Here is a 26,270-nt window from a genome sequence, read left to right on the forward strand (position 1 = left end):
GGGGGGCCCCGGGGCCTCTAAGAACTTTTCCATTTTACATAGTGGTTCTGGAATGACCAGATAATCACAATCATCCAAATTGGATAACACCTCCTTAAGCAGAGCGCGGAGATGTTCCAACTTAAATTTAAAAGTAATCACATCAGGTTCAGCTTGTTGAGAAATGTTTCCTGAATCTGAAATTTCTCCCTCAGACAAAACCTCCCTGGCCCCCTCAGACTGGTGTAGGGGCCCTTCAGAAACCATATCATCAGCGTTCTCATGCTCTACAGAATTTTCTAAAACAGAGCAGTCGCGCTTTCGCTGATAAGTGGGCATATTGGCTAAAATGTTTTTGATAGAATTATCCATTACAGCCGTTAAATGTTGCATAGTAAGGAGTATTGGCGCACTAGATGTACTAGGGGCCTCCTGTATGGGCAAGACTGGTGTAGACGAAGGAGGGGATGATGCAGTACCATGCTTACTCCCCTCACTTGAGGAATCATCTTGGGCATCATTTTTACTAAATTTTTTTATGACATAAAATACATATAGTTAAATGAGAAGGAACCTTGGTTTCCCCACAGTCAGAACACAATCTATCTGGTAGTTCAGACATGTTAAACAGGCATAAACTTGATAACAAAGCACAAAAAACGTTTTAAAATAAAACCGTTACTGTCACTTTAAATTTTAAACTAAACACACTTTATTACTGCAATTGCGAAAAAGTATGAAGGAATTGTTCAAAATTCACCAAAATTTCACCACAGTGTCTTAAAGCCTTAAAAGTATTGCACACCAAATTTGGAAGCTTTAACCCTTAAAATAACGGAACCGGAGCCGTTTTTATATTTAACCCCTTTACAGTCCCTGGAATCTGCTTTGCTGAGACCCAACCAAGCCCAAAGGGGAAAACGATACCAAATGATGCCTTCAGAAGACTTTTCTATGTATCAGAGCTCCACACACATGCAGCTGCATGCCATGCTGTCCTCAAAAACAAGTGCGCCATACCGGCGCGAAAATGAGGCTCTGACTATGATTAGGGAAAGCCCCTAAAGAATAAGGTGTCAAAAACAGTGCCTGCCGATATAATCATATCAAAATACCCAGAATAAATGATTCCTCAAGGCTAAATATGTGTTAATAATGAATCGATTTAGCCCAGAAAAAGTCTACAGTCTTAATAAGCCCTTGTGAAGCCTTTTAATAAACATGGCTTACCGGATCCCATAGGGAAAATGACAGCTTCCAGCATTACATCGTCTTGTTAGAATGTGTCATACCTCAAGCAGTAAGAGACTGCACACTGTTCCCCCAACTGAAGTTAATTGCTCTCAACAGTCCTGTGTGGAACAGCCATGGATTTTAGTTACGGTGCTAAAATCATTTTCCTCATACAAACAGAAATCTTCATCTCTTTTCTGTTTCTGAGTAAATAGTACATACCAGCACTATTTTAAAATAACAAACTCTTGATTGAATAATAAAAACTACAGTTAAACACTAAAAAACTCTAAGCCATCTCCGTGGAGATGTTGCCTGTACAACGGCAAAGAGAATGACTGGGGTAGGCGGAGCCTAGGAGGGTTCATGTGACCAGCTTTGCTGGGCTCTTTGCCATTTCCTGTTGGGGAAGAGAATATCCCACAAGTAAGGATGACGCCGTGGACCGGACACACCTATGTTGGAGAAAGAAAGAACAGAGTAACTAACTCTGGCTTTCTGCAAAGGGGAAGCAAAATGTTAAAAGTAAAGCAAAGACTACCTTGCCGCCTTTTAACTGCTTAAAAGCCACCATTACTCTTACTAAAGAGATTGACATGGACCCAGCTAGACCCCAATTCTTGCTTGCAGGGCAGAGTACCCATAAAAGAATTAATATCTTCCGACACCAACTTCGCACGTCCTCCATTGACAGAGGCAAAGAGAATGACTGGGGATTAAGGGTAAGGGAAGTTACACTTAACAGCTTTGCTGGGGTGCTCCTCCTGCTGGCCAGGAGTTTAATATCCCACTAGCAATTGGAATGACGTTGTGGACTCTCCATGTCTTAGGAAAGAAGTAAACATTTTTGGTGTTTACTATCCCTTTAAGCTCTACAAAACTACCAAGTACATAAAGCTACTTTAGAGTTTTGCTTTTAGGCCAAGTTAAAGTAACCAGTCTAACCTAAACTTGTACATACAGAATGTTTAATTTTCCAAATAAAATTGCAAATTATTATAACAAATTGACATATTAGATAAATTATCTGGCTCTAAAGCAAGAACAAACATTTCCCACACAATCACGAACAGGACGTACTTGATGTAGTTGAAATCAGTCTTTAGGTTTATACAAGAGCCAGATGAGCTCTTTTTCAAGTCCTGCATGGTGTTCTGCCATTCTTGCACTGCCGTCCAATCAGCAATTGAGGTGTAGCATTCACAGGCTTTGTTAGCCAGGTAGTTCATAACCTCTGGCAGCGCCTCACTTTGTTTTGTCAGGACAGTTTTACGAGCATCACCTAGAGGAAATACAGAGCAAAATGTAAGCCTTTTCAATTTGAGCTTCTGAAATAATGTGATGAGTACAAAATAACACTTGATAATGAAGTTAGGTTAGAACTAAATGGATACTAAACCCACATTTATTCTTTTATGATTCAGATAGAGCATGCCACTTTAACCAACTTTCTAATTTAATCCTAGTATTCCTTATTTGTTCTATTGGTATCTTTAGTTGAAAAATCAGGAATGAAAGCTTAGGAGCCAGCCCATTTTTGGTTCAGCACCTGGGTAGCGCTTGCTGATTGGTGGCTACATTTAGGAGGTGGGAGGGGCTAAAGCTCTGAGGGTTCCTGACCTCCTACTGATACGCTAGAATATATCTCACATGTTATGAAGCTATGGACTCATGAGCTAAGAAGGAAATAATATTTTTGGATTTAATGTCCCTTTAAGATGTTATACTTTTTTTAGTCGCCTGAAAGGGCAATTTTGCTAAACAAAAAATAAATTACTTTTTAAAATTTCCAAATTCTCCAACATTTCTCAAGTACCAGATAAGCAATATAACTGTTCCCTCTATTTTACATAAGAGTCACTAATATCATCAATGTATCAAGAGGTACAAAGAACATTTGAAGGAACATGAAACCCAAAATGTTACTCATGATAAAAGAACAAAATTGTAAGAAATAAAGTTCCAATTTATTTCTATGATCAAAATGACAGTTCTCTTGACATCTTTTATTGAAAAACAGGTAGGAAGACTCAGGAGTGCATGTTTCTGGAACACTATAATGCAGCAGTTTTGCAAGAAAGCGTTCAACAAAGTTGAACATTGGAAAAAATTGCTGCCATACAGTGCTTCAGACGTGCATACTACAAACTTACAATTGTATGCTCTGTCTGAATTAAACGTTTACGATTCCGATACAGCATGCGATTTTAAACAACTTTCCATTTACTTTTAAACTTGCTTTGTCCTTTTGGGTAGCCTTTGTTGTAGAAAAAACTAGTAGGCTGATAAGTGCTTAAAGGGACACTGAACCCAATTTTTTTCTTTCGTGATTCAGATAGAGCATGCAATTTTAAGCAACTTTCAAATTTACTCTTATTAGCAATTTTTCTTTGTTCTCTTGCTATCTTTATTTGAAAAAGAAGGCATCTAAGCTTTTTTTTTGTTCAGAACCCTGGACAGTACTTTTTGATTGGTGGATGAATGTATCCACCAATCAGCAAGGACATTCCAGGTTGTTCACCAAAATGAGCTCGCCTAGGGATACTGTTTAACAAAGGATACTAAGGGAACTTTGATAACAGAAGTAAATAATAATGCAATGTAGGAAACCAATTTACAGCCAAAACTTGATGTCCCTTAAAATAAGATAAACAAAATTATCGAGTTGAAGTATTCAGCAAAACCCATTGATTCTAACTACCAATGTCTTAATGTATATACATTTTTAAATGGATGCATAATTTGTACTCAACGTGTGCATTCAGAAGTTTCGGATACCTCCGAATGCAGAAAAAAAAATGCCATTAGACTATTTTCGGAGCCGAATTTATACTTCATGTGTTGAGGTTTCACAAGCATAAATTTGGCTCTGAAAATAGCCGAACGGCACGAAGGGCCCTCTTATCTGCATCTGGAAGTATCAGAAACCTCCGAATGCACATGTCTAATGCTTACCATTTGTATGCTTTGGGCTGGCAGAATTGCCAGTGGAATTAGCCAACTTTAAAACGGTCTTATCAAATCCCGGGGTGCTGCAATCGAGTCCAGTCATGGCACACAAGTGTTCCTGATATTCAACAGCAGCTTTCTCAAACCTAGTAACAAAGTATGCTTAATTTGTAAAGATTTTTATAAAAAGTATAGCAGTAATTTTAAATAATGGCTTTGCATTTTTTTTAATGTAGGACACTAACAAATAGTACAAACACTCACAGCTATGAAGAATATAGTCACTATTTATTGATATCCCTTCAAGCTGCCCAAATTAAATTGTTCTAAAACAAAATGAAGAAAATTGCGAGTAGAATGCAATGCATAATCACCTTGTGCGCTGCAGTTTTTTTTCACTAGCCAAACTAACCACCACTTGCCTTTCTGTATGAGCCAATCAGGACTTGTTACTGGAGTAAACACAGCTAAACATGGTCATTATGTTCGCAATATTTTTCTTTTTTTTTGCAGTTCTTATTTGAACATTTCTGCTGAAGCCAATTAGGGACAGAAATTGTGCAGGATCAGCTTGTGAAACCTGCTATGCACCTTTTTTATTGCCATAACTGTAAAACTTTAACATTCTCAAATTAAATTACAGGAAAAGGGGGCAAAATAGATACCTATATTGTTATGTTTATGCACTACACAAACATTTTATATTGCAATCCCAGGGTCCCTTTATCACAACCGCACAGAAATGCCATGCTTTCCTGTGCCATCACATGCACAACAAAAACGTCACTCCTGTTACGTTTTAGTACAAAAGCACAATACGTTGCTAACTTACCTCCCATCTGCTTGGAGAGCAACAGAATTAATCCAAGACAGACTTTTTCCAAGAACAGCTGATGACCAAATTGTAAGACCCTGTATGGCTTCAGGACACTGAAGTTCACAAAGTGCTTCTACCACCATCATTACCGTCAATTCCAGTTCAGGTACCTAAAATAAAAATAATTAAAAAAAAAAATAAAATAAAAAAAAAAAATCACATTCTACACAAATCCTAATAAAAGAATTACAAAAGCCAACAACCACAAGTAAGCCCTGCTAGGTTAAATTTAAAAGGTTTACAAATGTTTAACCCTTTGATGACAAGGTTAATTTGTCTACATGTAGACAAATTGAAATCACGCCATTGCTGGATTTCAATGATGGGATCGAGTCAGGGGGTGTCACTATGATGCTAGGCACGCCCTGCAGAACGCTATCCCATCCTGGAAGCTTCGTTGGCTTCAGGATAGCCAAGCGGCTAGGACGTTCTATTCCATCCTAACGGTGCTAAAGCCCGGCACAGTTAGGACGGAATAGAACGTCATAACGGCGTTAAAAGGTTAATAAGCTTGTGATCAGACTCTTAAAAGCAAATGCATATGGCATAAAGCATGGTCACTTAAACAATAATTAAATACTGTTATGTGCTAGAACAGTTTATTGTTACACAACAACTGCTTCAACAGATCTGTGAGTTTAACCACAGCAAAGGGGTTAAATCGTTAAATTGAGCTCTTGACTGGCAATGCATTATTGGTCTGGAGCTGAACAAAGGGGTAGCAAACACGCACAGCAGCCAATTAGCAACTGTGTTTATCCCTGGACCAGTAGAGCACTTTAAATCTGTGTCAAACCCTGTTAAAACAAAATTTATGCTTACATGATAAATTTCTTTCTTTCCGGGCACGGAGAGTCCACAATGTCATTCCAATTACTAGTGGGATATTCAACTCCTGGCCAGCAGGATGAGACAAAGAGCACCCCAGCAAAGCTGTTAAGTGTAACTTCCCTTACCCATAATCCCCAGTCATTCAATTATACATTAAAAAGAGGACGGGGTCGTGGACTCTTCATGCCCGGAAAGAAAGAAATTTACCAGGTAAGCATATTTGTTTTCTTTCCTATGGCATGGAGAAGTCCACGTCGTCATTCCAATTACTAGTGGGTACCAATACCCAAGCTAGAGGACGCGGAATGAACAGGGAGGGAGAACAAGGCAGGAGGACCTAAACAGAATGCAACCCTGCTTGAAGAACCTTTCTCCCAAGAGAGACCTCAGCCTAGGCAAAAATATTAATTTTGTAGAATTTGGAAAAAGTATGCATGTTGCCGCCTTGCAATTCTGTTCCACAGAAGCTTCGTTGCTGAAAGCCCAAGAAGAGGAGACAGCCCTAATGGAATGAGCCGTAATTTTCTCAGGAGGCTGCTGTCCAGCAGTCTCATCAGCAAAACGAATCATACTTCTTAACCAGAGGGAACGAGTAGTGGAAGAGGCCTTCTGACCCTTACGCTTTCCAGAGAAAACAAGAAACAGGGCAAGAGATTGCCGAAAATCTTTAGTAGCTTGCAGGTAAAAAAAAAAAAAAAAAAAATTGAGCTTGCACAACATCCAAGTTATGCAAAAAACGTTCCTTATGAGAAGGATTAAAACAAAAAGGAACAAAAATTTCCTGATTAATGGTTCGATCAGATACCACCTTAGGGAGAAAGCTCAGAAAATCACTCCCAGAGAAGATAGGTCCTTTACGCAGTTTACGAACGCTTCTCTCTTCACTGGATTCTCAGATCACCTAACAGGATAAATCTGTCACAACAACAACAAAACCTGAATCCTATCCTGTATCCCACGGATACAAATGTCACAGCCCCAGGGTCTGGGACATCGTGGATCCAAGCCTATTGACAGAGCAAAGAAGCCCCATTAAGCCGACTAGACTCAGAGGAAGGATTCTTGGAGTAAAACCTTTTAATCCAAGGTAGACAGAATCTTTAACAAATCTTGGATTGTTCCGGTTTGAAGAGAAAGGCTCGTCTCTACTAAAAGACAAAAATTAAAATTCTGTCAACCCCTTAGGGTTACCCATCTCGTATAGAGGACTGAAAGAGCCCTTTCCCTACTAAAAAAAAAAATTCGGACAGACAAGGTCAAACTAAAGTCCTGCCCAAAAAGGACAAGAAGACTGGATTTGGATGTAACATCTGCGAAACAAGATTTTAGTTACAGAGCTCTGCGAGCTAAAACCGCAAGGCTAGAATTCTAGTGAAAAATTCTATATTGTAGTCAGTAGGGAACTCTAAATCATACATTTCACAGGAATAATCTTATAACAAAGGAAGTGATAAGTTCCTAAACATAAAAAAATATTAAAGTATTTAATATATGAAAGGGACAATTAAAATTCCTTCATTTTTAAGGAAATGAAAATATGTAACCTCTGAGTCTATAATGTATTCATAGACCATACTATGAAATAAAAACAAACTACTTGCGGGCACTTAGATTGCTAAGTACTCTACCTGCTGTCCTCAAGAAATCCTTGATTGCTCTGCACCCATAGATTTGAACTCACAACCTTGCGCTTCCAAGACAGACATGCTAACCGCTGGCTACATCAGAAGGAGTTCCACAGTGCGAAAATCTCCTAAAATGAAGGAGATTAAACAGCACAAAATACACAGAAAGAAATGAAAATGTAACTGACTAGCCACCAGATGGCGGAAAATATCATTAAGGTACAGTATCCTTTCCTCATACCCAGTGTAAAATTTTATTACACAATTTCTTTAATCCTGAGGTAGAAAGATTTCCTTTTCCAACTGATACGTCGGCTTCAGCCATATCGGAACCAAATAACATTTTGCCCTAAAAGGCAAAAAACAGAAAATAGGATTTGGATGCAACATCTGCAGACCAAAACATTAGCCACAGAGCTCTGCGAGCTAGAACTGCAAGGCTAGAATCTCCTGCATGTTGGTCACAGATAAAATATTAGTCGGCTTTAGAGCCTTGCTTCTATCCTGGATCTCTCCTTTATAGTATACGCCTTCGAACTCAGAGCAGACAATGAGACACTACAGTCCCATCCAAATGATCATTAAGGAAGAAAATATCCCGCAGGGGAATATTGATTCCTGACTAAGGTGGACATAGTGCCAAATATCAGAGACTGAAGCATAAGGAATTTAAGGAATCACCTTATATTATAAAAGTAATTCAACAGTGCATGAATCACACCATAAAAAAGGATTGAAGACGGGCTGCAAATACAAAAAGTATAAAATGATTGCACCTTAAAATATAAAAGGAGCTAAAATAGAAATGAATCAGGAGATATACATCCTGAAAATAAAACTGCATGGACATACTTGATTATGACACAAATAAGCAGCTCATCCCTTATTTCTGTATATCCTTTAGCTGCCATCAAATAAAAAACCCAAACATTATCAGGACAATAAGTCCTGAAAAAAAAACTGTAGGGACAACTTACGAGCAACTCAGCCCTAAATATCCTTAGAAACATGGATTAGCAGCTAACTGCCACCAGATGGTAGGCAAATACAAGAAACACTGTATGTGTTCAGAAGAAAAAACATTTAATAAAACAGTTGATTGAGACAATAAGAGTCTCCCCTTATAAAATATACATGCATCCTTAGGAGGCTAAGCTTTGTTATAAGAGACTTAGCTAAACATGCGTTTAGATTGCACTAATCGTTGCGATAAGATCCAAAATGGCACCAATATCTATACACCGTCAGCGGATCCTGAGAGGAGCAGAAAAATGAAGCTCAACCCAAACGGCATAAATCTACTTTGCATCCTGCAGCACAAATTGTCTGTGTATTATTTTGCTGACAATCTGCGGAAAACCATCAGCCAACAATGGCAGTCACCTCCTGAGCGGGAAGCTAATACCCGATAACAAGAAGGAGAAGTCAGACAGGCATAACAGCCTGAATTCATGTAATAGGCACCAACTACCAAAGTCTATGCAGGCAATAACAGTCAGTTATTTTCTGTATTAGCAGAGTAACGGTCACCAACTGCCGTAGTCTATGCAGGCAATAACAGCACTTACTTTCTGTATAAGCTGAGTGCGCCATAAACCAACTGAACCCTCCACAAGAGGGAATTAGCAAGTACATACTGTGCCCCTTAGACACATTAAACCTCTGTTTAAACAGACCGTGTAGGGAAAAGAAGGTGAATTATAGCTGACCACCAATGCCGTATCCCACACCCTTAAAATCTGGGCTTAGCTAAAATTTGCCCGGCAATGGAAACGACAAAATCCCTTCACAGGCATAAAGCCAGATAGCTGCTCAGCCGCAAATATCCCATAGTGGATATATAAAATTAGAATAAATACCTTCTGAGGGGAGTAGGAAACAGGTCCTACTGTGTCCCAGATTGTCCCAGTCCTCCTCCGAAAAATGAAATTTATGCTTACCTGATAAATGTATTTCTTTCTTGACACGGTGAGTCCACTGATCATCTCTAATTACTATTGGGAATATCACTTCTGGCCAGCAGGAGGCGGCAAAGAGCACCACAGCTGTTAAATATCACCTCCCTTCCCTCCAACCCCATTCATTCAACCAAAGGAAAGAGAGAGAAAGGAAGTAAAACAAGGTGCAGAGGTTTATATAACAAAGAAAAAACTGCCTCTAAAAATACAGGGCGGGCCATGGACTCACTGTGTCAAGAAAGAAATTTATCAGGTAAGCATAAATTTCGTTTTCTTTCTAATTACACGGTAAGTCCACGGATCATCTCTAATTACTATTGGGAATCAATACCCAAGCTAGAGGACACAGATGATAAGGGAGGGAAAAGACAAGGAATCTAAACGGAAGGCACCACTGCTTGAACAACATTTCTCCCAAAAGAAGCCTCAGCCGAGGCAAAAGTATCAAATTTATAAAATTTTGAAAAAGTGTGTAAAGAGGACCAAGTTACAGCCCTGCAAATCTGTTCCACAGAAGCTTCATTTTTGAATGCCCAGGAAGAGGAAACTGCCCTCGTGGAATGAGCCGTGATTCTCTCAGGAGGCTGCTGTCCAGTAGTTTCATAGGCCAAACGAATTATACTCTTCAGCCACAAAGAAAGAGAAGTTAGCCATAGCTTTCTGACCCTTGTGTTTCCCAGAGAAAACAACAAATAAAGCAGAAGACTGGCGAAAAATCCTTAGTCGCCTGCAAATAGTATTTCAATGCATGCACCACATCTAGGTTGTGCAGCAGATACTCCTTCTGAGAAGAAGGGTTATCACACAAAGAGGGAACAACGATTTCTTGATTAATGTTCCTATCTGAAACAACTTTAGGGAGAAACCCTAGCTTAGTACGCAGAACTAACTTATCCGAATGGAAAATAAGGTAAGGGGATTCATACTGCAACGCTGAGAGCTCAGAGACTCTACGAGCAGAAGAAATTGCATCAAGAAAAAAAACTTTCCAAGATAACATCTTAATATCTAAAGAATGCATAGGCTCAAACGAAGCCTGTTGAAGAACTCTAAGAACACGGTTAAGACTCCAGGGAGGAGTAACAGGTTTGAACACAGGCCTGATTCTGACCAAGGCCTGACAGAAGAATTGCACATCTGGCACATACGCCAGACGTTTATGCAACAATATAGGTAAGGCAGAAATTTTAACTTTCAAGGTACTAGCAGATACTCCCTTCTCCAGGCCCTCCTGGAGAAAGAACAAAATTCTAGGAATCCAAACTCTACTCCAAGAGTAGCCTCTGGATTCACACCAATACAGATATTTACGCCATATCTTATAGTAAATCTTTCTGGTAACAGGCTTAGGAGCCTGAATCATGGTCTCAATGACTGACTCAGAAAAACTACGCTTAGATAGAATTAAGCGTTCAATCTCCAAGCAGTCCGCTTCAGAGAAACGGGATTTGGATGAAGGAAGGGTCCTTGAAGTAGAAGATCCTTCCTCAGTGGAAGTCTCCAAGGTGGAAGAGATGACATCTTCACTAGATCTGCATACCAGATCCTGCAAGGCCACGCTGGTGCAATGAGGATCACCAACGCCCTCTCCTGCTTGATTCAAGCAATGACCCGTGGAAGCAGAGAGAACGGAGGAAATAGGTATGCTAGACTGAAGTTCCAAGGAACCGCCAGAGCATCTATAAGAACAGCCTGAGGATCCCTTGACCTCGACCCGTATCTCGGGAACTTGGCATTCTGTCGAGATGCCATGAGATGCAGCTCCGGCTGCCCCCTTTTGAGAATCAAGTTTGAAAACACCTCCGGATGGAGTTCCCATTCCCCCAGGTGAAATGTCTGTCCGCTCCTGGAACGTGGTTCGCAGATAGACAGCAGTTGTGGATCTCCGCCCATTGAATAATTTTGGCTACCTCGGTCATGGCCAAGGAACTCTGAGTTCCTCCCTGATGGTTGATGTAAGCCACTGAAGTTATACTGTCCGACTGGAACCTGATAAACCAGGCTGAAGCTAACACCCAGGAAGGTCTGCGGAAGCAGGTTCCCTAGGAGAGATGCTCCCAAGATAACCACCGAGAATCTCGTCGCCTGATCCAGATGTAAACGCGGAGACAGATCTGCATAATCCCTGTTCCATTGTTTGAGCATGCATAACTGCAGAGGTCTGAGATGGAATCGGGCAAACTGAATGATGTCCATGGCAGCTATCATCAGAACAAATACCTCCATACATTGGGCCACTAACCACTAACGGCCGAGGAAAGGACTGAAGGGCAAGGCAAGAGTCGAAAATCTTTGTCTTTCTGACCTCTGTCGGAAATTTTTTCATTGAAAAGGAATCTATTATGGTTTCCAAGAACACTACCCTTGTAGCTGTTACCAAGGAACTCTTTCCCAAGTTCACCTTCCATCCGTGGGAACGCAGAACAGATAACATCTCCATGTGGGAGCTTGCTTGATGAAAGGATGATGCCTGGACCAGAATGTTGTCCAGATAAGTCGCCACTGCAATGCCCCACAACCGAAGCACCGCCAACAGGGCTCCCAGGACTTTTGAGAAAATTCTGGAAGCTGTGGGAAGGCCGAAAGGAAGAACCACAAACTGGAAGTGTTTGTCTAGAAAGGCAAACCTCAGAAACTTATGATGATCCCTGTGAATGGGAACATGTAGGTATGCATCCTTCAAATCTACCGTTGTCATGAATTGACCCTCTTGAACCAAGGGAAGAATGGAACGAATAGTTTCCATCTTGAAAGACGGTACCCTGAGGAACTTGTTTAGACTTTTGAAATCTAAAATTGTCCTGAAAGTTCCCTCTTTTTTGGGAACCACAAACAGATTGGAGTAGAATCCCAGACCCTGTTCCTGTATTGGGACAGGAACTATCACTCCTAGGTTGAAAAGGTCCCGGACACAGTGTAAGAACACCTCTCTCTTTATCTGGTCTACAGATAATCTGGAGAGCAGAAACCTGCCCCTGGGAGGAAAGGTTTTGAACTATAGTTTGTACCCCCGGGACACAATGTCCACCGCCCAGGGATCCGGTACATCCCAAACCCAAGCCTGAGCGAAGAAAGACAGTCTGCCCCCCACAAGATCCGGTCCCGGATTGGGGGCAGACCCTTCATGATGACTGAGTTACTAACGGGCTTCTTAGGTTGCTTCCCCTTGTTACAAGACTGGTTCGACCTCCAGGAAGGCTTGGACTGTTCTTGCTTGGCAAAAGAAGTTTTACCCTTGAAGTTTCGAAAGGAACAAAAATTACTCTGACGTCCCTTCTGCTTATTCCCCTTATCCTGAGGGAGGAAATGACCCTTACCTCCCGTAATGTTTGAAATAATTTCTGCCAAGCCTGGCCCAAACAAGGTCTTACCCTTGTAGGGAATCACCAAAAGCTTAGACGACACATCCGCAGACAATGATATCAACCATAAAACTGTGTGCCAGTACTGCAAAACCGGAAATCTTTGCTCCCAACTTAATAACTTGTAGGGAAGCATCTGTAATAAAGGAATTGGCCAACTTTAGGGTCTTGATCCTATCTTGGATCTCCTCAAGGGGAGTATCTGTCTGAATAGATTCAGACAACGCATCAAACCAGTATGCCGCCGCACTGGTGACGGTAGCAATACACACCGCAGGTTGCCATTGTAAACTCTGGTGTACACGCATCTTTTTTTAGTAACCCTTCCAACTACTTATCCATAGGATCCTTAAAGGAACAGCTATCCTCTATGGGAATAGTGGTTCTCTTAGCCAAAGTGGAAATTGCCCCTTCCACCTTGGGAACCGTCTGCCAAGACTCCTTGATAGAGTCAGCTATTGGAAATATCTTCTTAAAAATTGGAGATGGAGAAAAAGGGACACCAGGTCTCTCCCATTCCCGAGCAATTATCTCTGTAGCCCGGTCTGGAACCGAAAAGACCTCCACCGTGGAAGGAACGTCAAAGTATTTGTTTAACTTACTTGACTTCTTAGGATTGACCATGACAGTCATGTCGGAGTCCATAGTGGCTAAAACCTCCTTAATTAACAACCGGAGGAGTTCTAGCTTAGAAATTCGGATACAACTTCAGCGTCAGTAGAAGAAATTACACTGTCTGAGTCTTCACCCTCAGATGCTACCGAAGTATCTTCCTACTCAGACTTCTGGGAGGGAACAATCTGAATAGCCACGACTGTGTCAGAAACCTTACTCAGTGATTCCTTACATTTCCTCTTGCACTTTCCCTGTAGCATAGGAAAAGCAGACAGCGCATCAGTTACCGCAGAGGATATGTGGGTAGCAATGTCTTGCAAAGTAACTCCAACTGGAGTGTGAGGAAACGCAGGGCACTGAATGTGCGGACGATAAGGTTTGGGACACTTGAGGAGAGAGCTGTGGCATATCTTGAACAGGGGACCCTGAACAGCATCCGCCTTAGTTAATGATGGCTCAGATTCAAAAAGACTATCCCTGTACCTGCTGGGCAGGAGTGATATTCCCAATAGTAATTAGATGATCTGTGGACTCATTGTGTCATTAAAAAGTAATGGAATTGGGGGTTCCACATTAGAATCAAAACACAAGCCACATGTAACATTTTGCAGGGCCCCTTGATCCATCTTTACTCAATTTATAAACCAAATAAACTCAACAGTTTTATTTAAGTTTGAAAAATAATACTAAATTGCCGCCTCAGAAGCACGCCCTTCCTATTCGTGGGCGTAACCTAACTAGAAAGAAGCCGCCATTATTATCAATGCCAGTCGTTGCTCTGTAGTAAAAAACACACTGACTCTGTCCCACAAAGTCCGGAATGAAACCGGAACACTAACCATATCTGAGCCTTCAGAGCTGGAATAATAAAATAAATCTGAGCCTCTCTCCAAAGATTATCAGTCCCCTGTGCCTGCACACACTGCCTACTAAAATCCTATTAAATCCAAATAGGATTGTTAGTGTCCCAAAAACAGGTTTAACTGAAAAAAGTGCCACATTCTTCATAAGAAATAAAATTAGGCACTTACCTGAAGAACAATCTGCCCGGCAGCAGGGCAGCTCACATGGTATGAGAGGTCCTCTCCCTCACATGGACCTGTTGGAAAAATAGGAAAAGGCTGAATAATGCTAATCAGGCTTTCCGGATAGGGCAGCAACATTTGGTAGGCGCAGTGAGGATTATACCCCACAAGTTCCCAACTGCTTAAAAGCCACCACTGCTCTACTGACATGGGCTACGGCTAAACCCCTGGAGGAAGCAGAACAATCTTGCCCTGCTTCAAAAAAACATAATTTATGCTTACCTGATAAATTTATTTCTCTTGTAGTGTATCCAGTCCACGGATCATCCATTACTTGTGGGATATTCTCCTTCCCAACAGGAAGTTGCAAGAGGATCACCCACAGCAGAGCTGCTATATAGCTCCTCCCCTCACTGCCATATCCAGTCATTCGACCGAAACAAGACGAGAAAGGAGAAACCATAGGGTGCAGTGGTGACTGTAGTTTAATTAAAATTTAGACCTGCCTTAAAAAGGACAGGGCGGGCCGTGGACTGGATACACTACAAGAGAAATAAATTTATCAGGTAAGCATAAAACATAATTTATGCTTACCTGATAAATTTATTTCTCTTGTAGTGTGTTCAGTCCACGGGTCATCCATTACTTATGGGATATATTCTCCTTCCCAACAGGAAGTTGCAAGAGGATCACCCAAGCAGAGCTGCTATATAGCTCCTCCCCTCACATGTCATATCCAGTCATTCGACCGAAACAAGAAGAGAAAGGAGAAACTATAGGGTGCAGTGGTGACTGGAATTATAATTTAAAATTTAGAACCTGCCTCAAAAAGACAGGGCGGGCCGTGGACTGAACACACTACAAGAGAAATAAATTTATCAGGTAAGCATAAATTATGTTTTCTCTTGTTAAGTGTGTTCAGTCCACGGGTCATCCATTACTTATAGGATACCAATACCAAAGCTAAAGTACACGGATGATGGGAGGGACAAGGCAGGAACTTCCTGTTGGGAAGGAGAATATATCCCATAAGTAATGGAAGACCCGTGGACTGAACACACTTAACAAGAGAAATTATGTTTTCTCTTGTTAAGTGTATCCAGTCCACGGATCATCCATTACTTGTGGGATACCATACCAAAGCTAAAGTACACGGATGATGGGAGGGTCAAGGCAGGAACTTAAACAGAAGGAACCACTGCCTGTAGAACCTCTCTCCCAAAAACAGCCTCCGAAGAAGCAAAAGTGTCAAATTTGGAAAATTTGGAAAAAGTATGAAGTGAAGACCAAGTTGCAGCCTTGCAAATCTGTTCAACAGAGGCCTCATTCTTAAAGGCCCAGGTGGAAGCCACAGCTCTAGTGGAATGAGCTGTAATTCTTTCAGGAGGCTGCTGTCCAGCAGTCTCATAGGCTAAACGTATTATGCTACGAAGCCAAAAAGAGAGAGAGGTTGCCGAAGCCTTTTGACCTCTCCTCTGTCCAGAGTAAACGACAAACAGAGAAGTTTGCCGAAAATCTTTAGTTGCCTGTAAGTAGAACTTCAGGGCACGGACCACGTCTAGATTATGCAAAAGACGTTCCTTCTTTGAAGAAGGATTAGGACATAATGATGGAACAACAATCTCTTGATTGATATTCCTGTTAGAAACAACCTTAGGTAAAAACCCAGGTTTAGTACGCAGGACTACCTTGTCTGAATGAAAGATCAGATAAGGAGAATCACAATGTAAGGCAGATAACTCAGAGACTCTTCGAGCCGAGGAAATAGCCATCAAAAACAGAACTTTCCAAGATAAAAGCTTAATATCAATGGAATGAAGGGGTTCAAACGGAACACCCTGAATAACTTTAAGAACCAAGTTTAAGCTCCACGGAGGAGCAACAGCTTTAAACACAGGCTTAATCCTAGCCAAAGCCTGACAAAAAGCCTGGACGTCTGGATTCTCTGCCAGACGTTTGTGTAAAAGAATAGACAGAGCAGAAATCTGTCCCTTCAGCGAACTAGCGGATAAACCCTTTTCTAAACCCTCTTGAAGAAAAGCCAATATCCTAGGAATCCTAACCTTACTCCATGAGTAACTCTTAGATTCACACCAATATAAATATTTACGCCATATCTTATGGTAAATTTTTCTGGTCACAGGTTTCCGAGCCTGTATTAATGTATCAATAATCGACTCCGAGAAACCACGCTTCGATAAAATCAAGCGTTCAATCTACACGCAGTCAGCCTCAGAGAAATTAGATTTGGATGATTGAAAGGACCCTGAATTAGAAGGTCCTGCCTCAGAGGCAGAGACCATGGTGGACAGGACGACATGTCCACTAGGTCTGCATACCAGGTCCTGCGTGGCCACGCAGGCGCTATCAGAATCACCGATGCTCTCTCCTGTTTGATCTTGGCAATCAGTCGAGGCAGTAACGGAAAAGGTGGAAACACATAAGCCATGTTGAAAACCCAAGGGGCTGCTAGAGCATCTATCAGCACTGCTCCCGGGTCCCTGGACCTGGATCCGTAGCACGGAAGCTTGGCATTCTGGCGAGATGCCATGAGATCCAGTTCCGGTGTGCCCCAACGAAGAATTAGTTGAGTAAATACCTCCGGATGAAGTTCCCACTCCCCCGGATGAAAAGTCTGGCGACTTAGAAAGTCCGCCTCCCAGTTCTCCACGCCTGGGATGTAGATCGCTGACAGGTGGCAAGAGTGAGACTCTGCCCAGCGAATTATCTTTGAGACTTCCAACATCGCTAGGGAACTCCTGGTTCCTCCTTGATGATTGATGTAAGCTACAGTTGTGATGTTGTCCGACTGAAACCTGATGAACCTCAGTGTTGCTAACTGAGGCCAAGCTAGGAGAGCATTGAATATTGCTCTTAATTCCAGAATGTTTATTGGAAGGAGTTTCTCCTCCCGAGTCCACGATCCCTGAGCCTTTAGGGAGTTCCAGACTGCGCCCCAGCCTAGTAAGCTGGCATCTGTTGTTACAATCGTCCAATCTGGTCTGCGAAAGGTCATTCCTTTGGACAGATGAACCCGAGACAACCACCAGAGGAGAGAATCCCTGGTCTCCTGGTCCAGATACAGTAAAGGGGACAGATCTGAGTAATCCCCATTCCACTGACTTAGCATGCATAATTGCAGCGGTCTGAGATGCAGGCGCGCAAATGGCACTATGTCCATTGCCGCGACCATTAAGCCGATTACTTCCATGCACTGAGCTACTGATGGGCTTGGAATGGAATGAAGGACACGGCAAGCATTTAGAATTTTTGATAACCTGGACTCCGTCAGGTAAATCTTCATCTCTACAGAATCTATAAGAGTCCCTAGGAAGGGGACCCTTGTGAGTGGAAACAGAGAACTCTTTTCCATGTTCACTTTCCACCCATGCGACCTCAGAAATGCTAGAACTATCTCTGTATGAGACTTTGCATTTTGAAAACTTGACGCTTGTATCAGAATGTCGTCTAGGTACGGAGCCACCGCAATGCCTCGCGGTCTTAGTACCGCCAGAAGCGAACCCAGAATCTTTGTAAAAATTCTCGGAGCCGTAGCTAACCCGAAGGGAAGAGCTACAAACTGGTAATGCCTGTCTAGAAAGGCAAGCCTTAGGTACCGATAATGATCTCTGTGAATCGGTATGTGAAGGTAGGCATCCTTTAAGTCCACTGTGGTCATATATTGACCCTCTTGGATCATGGGTAGGATGGTCCGAATGGTTTCCATCTTGAACGATGGAACGCTTAGGAATTTGTTTAAGATTTTTAAGTCTAAGATTGGTCTGAAGGTTCCCTCTTTTTTGGGAACCACAAACAGATTTGAGTAAAACCCTTGCCCTTGTTCTGTTCGCGGAACTGGGTGGATCACTCCCATCACTAAGAGGTCTTGTACACATTGTAGAATTGCCTCTTTCTTTACTAGGTTTGTTGATAACCTTGACAGATGAAACCTCCCTTGTGGAGGAGAAATTTTGAAATCCAGAAGGTATCCCTGAGATATAATCTCCGACGTCCAGGGATCCTGTACATCTCTTGCCCAAGCCTGGGCAAAGAGAGAAAGTCTGCCCCCCACTAGATCCGTCTCTGGAAAGGGGGCCCTGTCTTCATGCTGTCTTAGGGGCGGAAGTAGGCTTTCTGGCCTGCTTGCCCTTGTTCCATGACTGGTTGCCTTTCCAACCTTGTCTGTAACGAGCAGTAGTTCCTTCCTGTTTTGGAGCGGAGGAAGTTGATGCTGCTCCTGCCTTGAAATTACGAAAGGCACGAAAATTAGACTGTTTGGCCTTTGATTTGGCCCTGTCCTGAGGAAGGGAGTGGCCCTTACCTCCAGTAATGTCAGCAATAATCTCCTTCAAGCCGGGCCCGAATAAGGTCTGCCCTTTGAAAGGAATATTCAGTAGTTTAGATTTAGAAGTTACATCTGCTGACCAGGATTTAAGCCATAGCGCTCTGCGCGCCTGTATGGCGAATCCGGAATTCTTAGCCGTAAGTTTGGTTAAATGCACTACGGCATCCGAAACAAACGCATTAGCTAGCTTAAGCGTTCTAACCTTGCTCAAAGTCTCATCCAATGGTGCTGTGCGAATCGCCTCTTCCAGAGACTCAAACCAGAATGCCGCTGCAGCAGTGACAGGCGCAATGCATGCAAGAGGCTGTAATATAAAACCTTGTTGAACAAACATTTTCTTAAGGTAACCCTCTAATTTTTTATCCATTGGATCTGAGAAAGCACAACTATCCTCCACCGGGATAGTGGTACGCTTGGCTAAAGTAGAAACTGCTCCCTCCACCTTAGGGACCGTCTGCCATAAGTCTCGTGTGGCGGCATTTATAGGGAACATTTTTCTAAATATCAGAGGAGGGGAAAAGGGCACACCAGGTCTATCCCACTCCTTGCTAATAATTTCTGTAAGCCTTTTTGGTATAGGAAAAACGTCAGTACACACCGGTACCGCATAGTATTTATCCAGCCTACATAATTTCTCTGGGATTGCCACCGTGTCACAATCATTCAGAGCCGCTAACACCTCCCCTAGCAACACGCGGAGGTTCTCAAGCTTAAATTTAAAATTTGAAATTTCTGAATCCGGTCTTCCCGAATCAGAACCGTCACCCACAGAATGAAGCTCTCCGTCCTCATGTCCTGCAAATTGTGACGCAGTATCAGACATGGCTCTCGTGTAATCGGCGCGCTCTGTCCTTAACCCAGAGCTATTGCGCTTGCCTCTTAACTCGGGCATATTGTATAATACTTCTTTCATAACATTAGCCATATCATGTAAAGTGATTTGTAAGTGCCTTGATGTACTTGGCACCTCAATCTCATGCACCTCCCGAGCGGGAGACGAAGGTACTGACACGTGAGGAGAGTTAGACGGCATAACTTCCCCCTCGTTGTCTGGTGATAATTTCTTTATCGGTACAGATTGACTTTTATTCAAAGTAATATCAACACAATTGGTACACATATTTCTATTGGGCTCCACATCGGCTTTTGAACATAATGAACAAGCAGATTCCTCTGTATCAGACATGTTTAAACAGATCAGCAATGAAGCTAGCAAGCTTGGAAATTACTTTCAATAAGTTTACAAGCAATATAAAAAACGCTGCAGCGCTTTTAAAAAACACAGTTGAATTAACCAAGAACTAATTCTTAACGGTAAATGTATTAATTAGCAGAGGATTGCACCCATTAGCAAAAGGATGATTAACCCCTCAATACCCAAAAACGGATATCAAATTAAGATTTAACGCTTTTATCACAGTCAAACACACTGTCACAGGTCTGCTGTGACTGATTACCTCCCTCAAAAATGAATTTTGAAGACCCCTGAGCTCTCTGGAGACGTCCTGGATCAAGGAGGAAGAAGCAGGAAGACTGTGCTAGAATTTTAACTGCGCAACAAGGCGCTAAAAAAGGCCCCTCCCACTCATATCACAACAGTGGGAGAACTGATATAACGGTTTCTATGCAGAAAAATACGTTAGCCATGTGGAAAAAAATCATGCCCAAAAGGATTTATCACCAAAGTACCTCACAAAACGAATAACATGCCAGTAAACGTTTTAAAAACAAACTTTTTCAATGTCATCCAAAGTTATCACTAAGCCTGCTACCAGTCGCTTCTACTGCAGATAAGGCTTAAGCATTATTTCAGTATTAACAGTATTTTCTCAGTCAAATTCTAGTCCCTAGAAAATAACTCGACTGTGCATACATTTATCAGCCTGATACCAGTCGCTACTACAGCATTTAAGGCTGTACTTACATCATATGGGTAACAGCAGTGTTTTCTTAGTCAATTCCATTCCCAGAAAATATTGTACTGCACATCTCATTTGCGGGGGACCCCGCATGCTATTCCCATTTTCTGAAGTTACCCCACTCCTCAGAATGTCGAGAACAGCCAGTGGATCTTAGTTACGCCTGCTAAGATCATAGAAAACGCAGGCAGATTCTTCTTCCAAATACTGCCTGAGATAGAAAAACAGCACACTCCGGTGCCATTTAAAATAACAAACTTTTGATTGAAGAATAATTAAGTAAGAACTCCAACTCCTCTCGCGACCTCCTTCTTTGTTGAGGGTTGCAAGAGAATGACTGGATATGACATGTGAGGGGAGGAGCTATATAGCAGCTCTGCTTGGGTGATCCTCTTGCAACTTCCTGTTGGGAAGGAGAATATATCCCATAAGTAATGGATGATCCGTGGACTGAACACACTTAACAAGAGAAATTATGTTTTCTCTTGTTAAGTGTATCCAGTCCACGGATCATCCATTACTTGTGGGATACCATACCAAAGCTAAAGTACACGGATGATGGGAGGGACAAGGCAGGAACTTAAACGGAAGGAACCACTGCCTGTAGAACCTTTCTCCCAAAAACAGCCTCCGAAGAAGCAAAAGTGTCAAATTTGTAAAATTTTGAAAAGGTGTGAAGCGAAGACCAAGTCGCAGCCTTGCAAATCTGTTCAACAGAGGCCTCATTTTTAAAGGCCCAGGTGGAAGCCACAGCTCTAGTAGAATCAGTTGTAATCCTTTCAGGGGGCTGCTGTCCAGCAGTCTCATAGGCTAAGCGTATTATGCTCCGAAGCCAAAAGGAGAGAGAGGTTGTCAAAGCTTTTTGACCTCTCCTCTGTCCAGAGTAAACGACAAACAGGGCAGATGTTTGAGGAAAATCTTTAGTAGCCTGTAAGTAAAACTTCAAGGCACGGACTACGTCCAGATTATGCAAAAGACGTTCCTTCTTTGAAGAAGGATTAAGACACAATGATGGAACAACAATCTCTTGATTGATATTCCTGTTAGAAACCACCTTAGGTAAAAACCCAGGTTTGGTACGCAGAACTACCTTGTCTGAATGAAAAATCAGATAAGGAGAACCACAATGTAAGGCAGATAACTCAGAGACTCTTCGAGCCGAGGAAATAGCTATCAAAAACAGAACTTTCCAAGATAAAAGTTTAATATCAATGGAATGAAGGGGTTCAAAGGGAACTCCCTGAAGAACTTTAAGAACCAAGTTTAAGCTCCACGGGGGAGCAACAGTTTTAAACACAGGCTTAATCCTAACCAAAGCCTGACAAAATGCCTGGACGTCTGTGCAAAAGAATAGACAGAGCAGAGATCTGTCCTTTTAAAGAACTAGCTGATAAGCCTTTGTCCAAACCCTCTTGGAGAAAGGACAATATCCTAGGAATCCTAACCTTACTCCATGAGTAACTCTTGGATTCACACCAATAAAGATATTTACGCCATATCTCATGGTAGATTTTCCTGGTGACAGGCTTCCGAGCCTGTATTAAGGTATCAATGACTGACTCGGAGAAGCCACGCCTTGATAGAATCAAGCGTTCAATCTCCATGCAGTCAGTCTCAGAGAAATTAGATTTGGATGATTGAAAGGACCTTGTATTAGAAGGTCCTGCCTCAGAGGCAGAGTCCATGGTGGAAGAGACGACATGTCCACTAGGTCTGCATACCAGGTCCTGCGTGGCCACGCAGGCGCTATCAGAATCACTGATGCTCTCTCCTGTTTGATTTTGGCAATCAGTCGAGGGAGCAGAGGAAACGGTGGAAACACATAGGCCAGGTTGAAGAACCAAGGAGCTGCTAGAGCATCTATCAGCGTTGCTCCCGGGTCCCTGGACCTGGATCCGTAACAAGGAAGCTTGGCGTTCTGGCGAGATGCCATGAGATCCAGTTCTGGTTTGCCCCAACGATGGACCAGTTGAGCAAACACCTCCGGATGGAGTTCCCACTCCCCCGGATGAAAAGTCTGACGACTTAGAAAATCCGCCTCCCAGTTCTCTACGCCTGGGATGTGGATTGCTGACAGGTGGCAAGAGTGAGACTCTGCCCAGCGAATTATCTTTGAGACTTCTAACATCGCTAGGGAACTCCTGGTTCCCCCTTGATGGTTGATGTAAGCCACAGTCGTGATGTTGTGCGACTGAAATCTGATGAACCTCAGTGTTGCTAACTGAGGCCAAGCTAGAAGAGCAGTGAATATTGCTCTTAACTCCAGAATATTTATTGGGAGGAGTTTCTCCTCCTGAGTCCACGATCCCTGAGCCTTCAGGGAGTTCCAGACTGCGCCCCAATCTAGAAGGCTGGCATCTGTTGGAATCTCTGGTCTCTTGATCCAGATTTAGTAGAGGGGACAAATCTGAGTAATCCCCATTCCACTGACTTAGCATGCATAATTGCAGCGGTCTGAGATGCAGGCGCGCAAATGGCACTATGTCCATTGCCGCTACCATTAAGCCGATTACTTCCATGCACTGAGCCACTGACGGGCGTGGAATGGAATGAAGGACACGGCAAGCATTTAGAAGTTTTAATAACCTGGACTCCGTCAGGTAAATTTTCATCTCTACAGAATCTATAAGAGTCCCTAGGAAGGAGACTCTTGTGAGTGGTGATAGAGAACTCTTTTCCACGTTCACTTTCCACCCATGCGACCTCAGAAATGCCAGAACTATCTCTGTATGAGACTTGGCAATTTGAAAGCTTGACGCCTGTATCAGGATGTCGTCTAGATACGGAGCCACCGCTATTCCTCTCGCGGTCTTAGAGCCGCCAGAAGTGAGCCCAGAACCTTTGTAAAAATTCTCGGGGCAGTGGCCAACCCGAAGGGAAGAGCTACAAATTGGTAATGCCTGTCTAGAAAGGCAAACCTTAGGAACCGATGATGATCTTTGTGAATCGGTATGTGAAGGTAGGCATCCTTTAAGTCCACTGTGGTCATGTACTGACCCTCTTGGATCATGGGTAGGATGGTCCGAATAGTTTCCATTTTGAATGATGGAACTCTGAGGAATTTGTTTAAGATCTTTAGATCCAAGATTGGTCTGAAGGTTCCCTCTTTCTTTGGAACCACAAACAGATTTGAATAAAATCCCTGTCCTTGTTCCGTCCGCGGAACTGGATGGATCACTCCCATTACTAGGAGGTCTTGCACACAGCTTAGGAATGCCTCTTTCTTTATCTGGTTTGCTGATAACCTTGAAAGATGAAATCTCCCTTGTGGAGGAGAAGCTTTGAAGTCCAGAAGATATACCTGAGATATGATCTCCAACGCCCAGGGATCCTGAACATCTCTTGCCCACGCCTGGGCGAAGAGAGAAAGTCTGCCCCCCACTAGATCAGTTTCCGGATAGGGGGCCGTTCCTTCATGCTGTCTTGGGGGCAGCAGCAGGCTTTCTGGCCTGCTTGCCCTTGTTCCAGGACTGGTTAAGTTTCCAGGCCTGTCTGGAATGAGCAACAGTTCCCTCTTGTTTTGAAGCGGAGGAAGTTGATGCTGCTCCTGCCTTGAAATTTCGAAAGGCACGAAAATTAGACTGTTTGGCCTTTGATTTGGCCCTGTCCTGGGGAAGGGAATGACCCTTGCCTCCAGTAATGTCAGCAATAATTTCCTTCAAGCCAGGCCCGAATAAGGTCTGCCCCTTGAAAGGAATGTTGAGTAATTTAGACTTTGAAGTCACGTCAGCTGACCAGGATTTAAGCCATAGCGCCCTACGCGCCTGGGTGGCGAATCCGGAATTCTTAGCCGTTAGTTTAGTCAAATGAACAATGGCATCAGAAACAAATGAGTTAGTTAGCTTAAGCGTTCTAAGCTTGTCAATAATTTCATTCAATGGAGCTGTCTGGATGGCCTCTTCCAGGGCCTCAAACCAGAATGCCGCCGCAGCAGTGACAGGCGCAATGCATGCAAGGGGCTGTAAAATAAAACCTTGTTGAATAAACATTTTCTTAAGGTAACCCTCCAATTTTTTATCCATTGGATCTGAAAAAGCACAACTGTCCTCAACCGGGATAGTGGTACGCTTTGCTAAAGTAGAAACTGCTCCCTCCACCTTAGGGACCGTCTACCATAAGTCCCGTGTAGTGGCGTCTATTGGAAACATTTTTCTAAATATAGGAGGTGGGGAAAAGGGCACACCGGGTCTATCCCACTCCTTGCTAATAATTTCTGTAAGCCTTTTAGGTATAGGAAAAACGTCAGTACACACCGGCACCGCATAGTATCTATCCAGCCTACACAATTTCTCTGGAATTGCAACTGTGTTAGTCATTCAGAGCAGCTAATACCTCCCCAAGCAATACACGGAGGTTCTCAAGCTTAAATTTAAAATTAGAAATCTCTGAATCAGGTTTCCCCGAGTCAGAGATGTCACCCACAGACTGAAGCTCTCCGTCCTCATGTTCTGCATACTGTGACACAGTATCAGACATGGCTCTAACAGCATTTGCGCGCTCTGTATCTCTCCTAACCCCAGAGCTATCGCGCTTGCCTCTTAATTCAGGCAATCTAGATAATACCTCTGACAGGGTATTTTTCAAGATTGCAGCCATGTCCTGCAAGGTAATCGCTATGGGCGTCCCTGATGTAATTGGCGCCATATTAGCGTGCGTCCCCTGAGCGGGAGGCGAAGGGTCTGACACGTGGGGAGAGTTAGTCGGCATAACTTCCCCCTCGACAGAACCCTCTGGTGATAATTCTTTTATAGATAAAGACTGATCTTTACTGTTTAAGGTGAAATCAATACATTTAGTACACATTCTCCTATGGGGCTCCACCATGGCTTTCAAACATAATGAACAAGTAGGTTCCTCTGTGTCAGACATGTTTAAACAGACTAGCAATGAGACTAGCAAGCTTGGAAAACACTTTAAAACAAGTTTACAAGCAATATAAAAAACGTTACTGCGCCTTTAAGAAACACAAATTTTCCCAAATTTTGAAATAACAGTGAAAAAATGCAGTTACACTAACGAAATTTTTACAGTGTATGTAATAAGTTAGCAGAGCATTGCACCCACTTGCAAATGGATGATTAACCCCTTAATACCAAAAACGGAATAACAAATGACAAAAACGTTTTTTAAACAGTCACAACAACTGCCACAGCTCTACTGTGGCTTTTTACCTCCCTCAATAAGACTTTTGAAGCCTTTTGAGCCCTTCAGAGAAGTCCTGGATCATGCAGGAAGAAGCTGGATGTCTGTGTCTGTAATTTTTGCTGTGCAAAAAAACGCCAAAATAGGCCACTCCCACTCATATTACAACAGTGGGAAGCCTCAGGGATCTTAGTTACTTCTGCTAAGATCATAGAAAACGCAGGCAGATTCTTCTTCTAAATACTGCCTGAGATAAACAGTACACTCCGGTACCATTTAAAAATAACAAACTTTTGATTGAAGAAATAAAGTATAAAACACCACAGTCCTCTTACGACCTCCATCTTAGTTGAGAGTTGCAAGAGAATGACTGGATATGGCAGTGAGGGGAGGAGCTATATAGCAGCTCT

The 26,270-nt window shown here is 42.6% G+C and overlaps 1 protein-coding gene across 2 annotated transcripts in view; it reads right to left on the reverse strand.

Moving 5' to 3' along the window:
• SMG1 (SMG1 nonsense mediated mRNA decay associated PI3K related kinase) overlaps positions 1-26,270 on the reverse strand; it is a 348,909-nt gene that overhangs the window by 193,155 nt on the left and 129,484 nt on the right. For both annotated transcript variants that reach the window (XM_053695253.1, XM_053695252.1), the window contains exons 23-25: positions 4,994-5,148; positions 4,168-4,307; positions 2,293-2,494 (exon numbers count right to left, since the gene is read on the reverse strand). In XM_053695253.1, the coding sequence (XP_053551228.1) occupies positions 2,293-2,494; positions 4,168-4,307; positions 4,994-5,148 (497 nt within the window). The remainder of the gene's footprint in view (positions 1-2,292; positions 2,495-4,167; positions 4,308-4,993; positions 5,149-26,270) is intronic.

The sequence above is a fragment of the Bombina bombina genome, chromosome 11 (genome assembly GCF_027579735.1).
Source record: "Bombina bombina isolate aBomBom1 chromosome 11, aBomBom1.pri, whole genome shotgun sequence".
In the NCBI taxonomy this organism is placed as follows: Eukaryota; Metazoa; Chordata; class Amphibia; order Anura; family Bombinatoridae; genus Bombina; species Bombina bombina.